The sequence below is a fragment of the Coregonus clupeaformis genome, chromosome 18 (assembly GCF_020615455.1).
Source record: "Coregonus clupeaformis isolate EN_2021a chromosome 18, ASM2061545v1, whole genome shotgun sequence".
NCBI classification, from domain to species: Eukaryota; Metazoa; Chordata; class Actinopteri; order Salmoniformes; family Salmonidae; genus Coregonus; species Coregonus clupeaformis.
In genome coordinates this window covers 9898934-9904747 of record NC_059209.1, presented here as the reverse complement: position 1 = coordinate 9904747, position 5814 = coordinate 9898934, and the positions used below count along the sequence as shown (strand labels likewise).

Sequence of the window (5814 nt, the reverse complement as noted above, 5' to 3'; positions counted from 1 at the left end):
AAAAGTTAGTTAGAAAGCAAGCTTACGGGGATAAATACGCGCTTAACCATGGAGCAAACCGAAGTGATGAAACCAGAAACTCTTGACGATCTGATCAAAATTTTGCATAAAATCTTTGAAAGTGACAATATCAATGTGGAGGAGGTGCAAAATATAATGGAAGCATATGACAGCAATCCACAGGAATGGATGAAATTTGCAAAATTCGACCAGTTCAGGTAAAAACAACAACTAATAAATAGGCCTATGTTTATTATTTCGAAAAGTATTATTATTATTATAGCTCTTATATCGTTTTTATTGAGTAGGCCTGTTTCATTTAAAATATATCCTATGGCCTGATGATAAACATACTACTTTAAAAAATCTGTTTAAATACACAAATATCACTAATTAGGCTATATGCAGTTATCACCTTATCGTGAAATCCTGCAACTAATAGTATTACAATGAATTGCAAAAACTCCAGTCATTAACTTGAAATTGGTGGGGTGCTGGTGAAAACTTTAACTTGAAATGTGTAGCACAAGATATCAGCAGGCAAAGGCCCTATACACATTCAACGCATGACAAAGGCTTCTTCTCATGGGATTTAACGGCAGTGTGATATCTCTCATATTTGCAATCTATTATATTGTTAATATAGCCTACATGTTGCATTTTAACTGCAAAACTAATTTGAATAGGCTACTAAAAAAAGCATAACTATATTAAACTTGCCATGTAAAAAAGCCTAAGCAATAGATTAAATATTTGTCAATTATAGCCAGGCATGCATGCTCTCACTTTAAAATGTTCAAAAAGTTACATTCGAAGATGTTTACAACAGAATGAGACTTTCAACGTGAGTTTCATTGTGTCCTTCAACAAAAGAAAACGCTCTATCCACAGTTTTCCCGGCTTGCACCATAAACTGGGGGTTGTTTTGGTTCTTGTGGGGGTAAATGGGGGGTGGGAACCCGTCCGCCAATCAGAATTTAGAAGCAGAATCATTTTGCGTTTGCGGTATGATCACACACTTGGGAATGCAGCTGCCACAAAAACACGAATTTCTATGCGCTCGAAAACGTGACCAGTGTACCCATGCAGAACGAGGGAACAACGTGTCTTACTCGAATTACTTTATAGACGTAATGTCTAGACGTAATATAATTTATGAGTAGAGACGTGAGCTGGGCCATTTGCGGTTCTATATAATCTGATATTAATACTCCTTTTGCAGTACTCCTAATAAATGTATATAGGTCAATCACTTAAGAAGGGGCTCTATCAAAAGCCTAGCATTTTGTGGTGAATTTGAGAGTAGCATTTGTAGGTCTTTGCACAGAATTACGGAAATTAGTGGATAAAACAGTGTGGTGCTAAAACATCATTTTAAAGTTTTCTGATGAAGTCCCACAACTGGTAACAAAATCCATTGCAATCCATCTTTTCAAAACCCTATTCCTCTGGTCTTATTCTGGCACTAACTGTGTAACTCGAGAGAATTATGCCTCAACTGACAGTGCAAACTAATGAGCTTTACCTTCAAGAATGTGAATGTCACTGCTTGGCATTAGTATTTGTGACAGATGTTATGCATTTACAGTATTGGGGTAATATTTGTGTTCCAGGTACACAAGGAACCTGGTGGATGAAGGGAATGGAAAGTTCAACCTCATGATACTCTGTTGGGGAGAGGGTCACGGCAGGTAAGACATTTTTTTTGAACAATGATGCAAGTTATTTGATCTGAGGCAATGAAATCCCTCTTACTTCAGAATTAATATGGTCATTAAGGTGCTATGTCTATAGCAGTGTATATATTGGCAGAACCAGTGTAATTACAATATATGACTTGTCAGATAGAACATCAGTAGAGGTCTAGTGAAATGAAGAAACAGGCTCCAGGTAGAAAGTGTATGGAGATAACAAAGTCCAATGTTCTTGTGAAAGTCAACGTTATGCAAGTTTCATAAAGATAAATACATTTTTGGTAACCATATAATAAATTGCCCTTTTGAAACAAACAGATATGGACAATTGGTCGCGTTGTTTGAGGCACAGAGAAAGGTACATCATTGTAGCTAATATAGTTTGAGAAGTGAAGTTGTACTTTTTGTCAGTAGATGTGTAATATACAACACAAAAGGCAGAGAGTTTCTCTTTAAACAGGACTTGTATTTTAGAACTAATGGTCGTGTATATACACGTAACCACATGTTTGATTGCTGAGCCCCACATAACACTGTTCTGGCACATTCTAAGACTGTCTGTTTTCCACCACTTGCAGCAGTATCCATGACCACACAGACTCCCACTGTTTCATGAAGTTGCTGCAAGGCCAGCTGAAGGAAACGCTTTTTGAATGGCCCGATAAAAAAACATGCAACATGGTTCAAAAATCTCAGAGAATCCTACAAACAAACCAGTGTGCCTACATCAATGGTAAGATTCAAGACAGTTTAGTATTTCCTCAACATTGTTTGTCAGACAACATAAGGAGGCATTTATTCATATGATTTACATACATAATATCGTATCGTCACCGTTAGTCCTGTGTAGCTCAGTTGGTAGAGCATTGCGCTTGCAACGCCAGGGTTGTGGGTTCGATTCCCACGGGGAACCAGTATGAAATTATAAATACACATGTATGCACTCACTAACTGTAAGTCTCTCTGGATAAGAGCGTCTGCTAAATGACTCAAATGTAAATGTCTGATGAAAACGTCTTAACGCAATTTTTGTCATATTCTTCTTAATTTTTTATTTATTGAACGCAACAACTACCCTCAATGTACTCTGAACATTTAGTGACTCTAGGACCAATAACATTTATACAAATAGCTTCTAAAGTTTAATAATTGTATGTTCGTTAATGGGAAAATATGGGACTTTTTTCATTTTCCTGAGAAATGTAATCAGACAGCGACGATATGCATGTATATCTTTATAAACATCCACTTACAACTGAATATCTTCACTTTCATGTATTTGATTGACTGAAATCTAGTTGTATATGTTAAAAAAGGATACGGTACGTATTATACAAATTCTTAATGTATACTCTAGGACTCTATGTGCTGTGTTTGGTGTGAAATTACCATAAGCGGAACTCACAGCTATGTGATACATGAATGTTCCACATTCTGGTGCCATATCTTATAAATGTGTGATGTTTATCTGTTTTAGATTCCTTTGGGCTGCACCGAGTAGAGAACGCCAGTCACACAGAATGTTCGGCCAGTTTGCACCTGTACAGTCCCCCCTTCCAGACCTGCCAGACATTTGACCAGCGGACTGGACACAAGAACACTGTCAAGATGACGTTCTGGAGCAAATTTGGAGAGAGGACTCCATTTGTAAGCCATCTTTCTGAAATAGACCAAACACAGAGCCATAGATGTAAAGCTTATCATAGTCATATCATGACCTGTTCTTCTGACTGCAACATTGGCTTATTAAGTGTTAATGCCCTAGATATTATCTCCAATCACTGAGGTAAAGTTGTACAACTTTCTTTTACCTAAGCGGATAAGTGCATCACCCAAGCCACAGGAGAGTGATGCAATATGTGAAAATATTGTTGAAAGGTGCCATATATTAGTTTATATTATTCAAATGGCTTGCTGTTGAAAGTCTATAGAGTACAATCAGACATTATATTTCATTCGAATGTCCCAGAACTTTATTGAAACAATGGGACACCTGTTGTTGTCCCGTGAATGACGCATGGATATCTTTGAAAAAAAGTCCTGAAAATGGCTGGCAGTTTATCTTAGGCAGTTAAGATGGAATGACAAAAACAACATGTTTTGAAAACTATAAAAACTTGATGGTGTGTGGACCTTCATTAACTAACAGCATTGTTGTAAAAATTATTGTTCAACTAGACTGAGTGTTGTAAAAGTTAATGTTTGGTGACTATAGGATAATGAGATTAGATGTATTTTGGTATCTAAACATGACAACGCACCTGGTTTGTGAGCTCTTCACACTATTCTGTAAAGCTTATCTATTCTGTTGCCTGCAGACACATCTGTACTGTTAAGCCTACATTGACTTTTCCTTCCAAATGTTTACAGATGTTTAATTACGCAGGAAGTCTAAGTTGTTTCCACCCATTAAATAACAGTACAATCAGCAATTCAGTGATGCCCCCGTAGTATTTTAAAATACATTTACTGCATTTTCTATGCGTATAAGTTTATATTTCAAAGTTAGGTTAAGAATTTCAGGATTCTGTTTCCAGAGGCCGTCAGATATGTAACAGAAAGACTGTATTCCACACGGTAATAGCTTTTAAACTATAGAGCAGGTGGGGGTCTGCTTTAATGTTCAGGCTGGCTGGGTGCTGTTAGGCTGGAACAGAACCAGACTAGTTCTGCTTGGGCTTTGCCAACAGCAGAGAGCTTATCTAAAATCCACAAATTGCACAAGTTTACCTTGACCAAACCCCTGTCTGGCCAGCACTATTACAACATCACTTGCACATAGGATAAGATAAGAGTATGGGCACACAATGATCTACTACCACTTACCTTACCACCTTTCCCCTCAATGAATTGACAAAATAAATGCTTATTCAGGTTTCAAATATTGGTTTAGTGCTGGATTCCTCTCAAATTTCTCCTTTGATGCATATCATGATGCTTGGTGCTATTGTCTAACTTACTGCACATTTGTCCTTTACAGGAAACCACAGTCTCACAAGAAAACAACTGAGAAGCTGAAGACATTTGCGTTTGGAATGACAATGTTGTAAATTCAGTCAACATGACACTGCAAAGAAGCCAAATGCGGACCTACAACTAAACAATATATTGGAGAGGACAGTTCAAAAGGACATGTGGGTAGTTAGAATGGCTTTATCACAGCCCAGTGTGAGCTTGGCAAAAACTGATGAGCACAGGATGAATGCATGAATAGGCTCAGCCATGGATTGAATCTGCTCTTTGTTTGGTAGGCCTGAGGAGACCCCTTCCCAATAACAGCATTCCTATGTGTCTATGACCTGTGTAACCACACTTTTGTATTGTTACGGCGGACGGTTGAAGTGTATGATGTATGAGTGGAAATAGGTTGTCTATTCAATCACATAAAGTGATGATCTAAAAGCATTCTGTGATCAACAGTTTTACACTCAATGGAGCACTTTTATTGCGGTATTATTGATTTTTACACAAAATTCTCTTAACACTTGTCAAAATAGTTATGTAACATTAAATTGTTTGTACAGTCAAATTAGTGTGGCAATTTGCATTTGGCAAAGGTAAAGCTTTATAAATGTATTAGAAAATACGATGCCTGTAATTTATATTTGCTGTGTTCAGTTTTTGGGGATGAAAAGGGGTGTTAATTGGTTTTAGCTATTTCAGTGTCATTCTTGAATGTGTTTCATTGGTTTCAACCTATGTATTTGGAGACTTGTCAAGGAGAGTCTGGACTTTAGGGGCAGGGTTGTATTATAATAAAGACATTGTTCTCACTTTTTCTCAGGATTTTGCCTGTTGTTTTAATTGTAGATGTATTTATATAGTTGATAGTTTACAACATAGTGCCACAATAGCATTGTCAGTTAAAGAGATTCTACAGTACTTTTGTATACTTTTTAGCCAATATTTCTGAAAGTAGCGCTCACGAGCCAAAAGCGGTCCCTGAAAATTGTGTACTACGTCATTGCTCTCGCTCTGCTGTGTGTGCATCTTGCTAGCTGTCACTCAAATGGCGAGGGGCTGAAGCTCATTGACTAGAACTCGAATTGCTAGGGGGCTGGCCCGTGGGGAAAATGTTAGGAAAATGGCGCAGCATAGCTTCCAGAAAAACAGTCGCTTT

General features: G+C 37.5%; 1 protein-coding gene across 1 annotated transcript; it reads left to right on the top strand.

Moving 5' to 3' along the window:
• LOC121587500 (cysteine dioxygenase type 1) lies at positions 1-5472 on the top strand. Its single transcript, XM_041904489.1, has 5 exons — positions 1-218; positions 1614-1691; positions 2273-2427; positions 3172-3341; positions 4675-5472. Exons 1-5 carry the CDS (start codon positions 49-51, stop codon positions 4702-4704), a joined length of 603 nt encoding a protein of 200 aa, XP_041760423.1. The 5' UTR covers positions 1-48; the 3' UTR covers positions 4705-5472.
• The last annotated feature ends 342 nt before the right edge of the window (positions 5473-5814 follow it).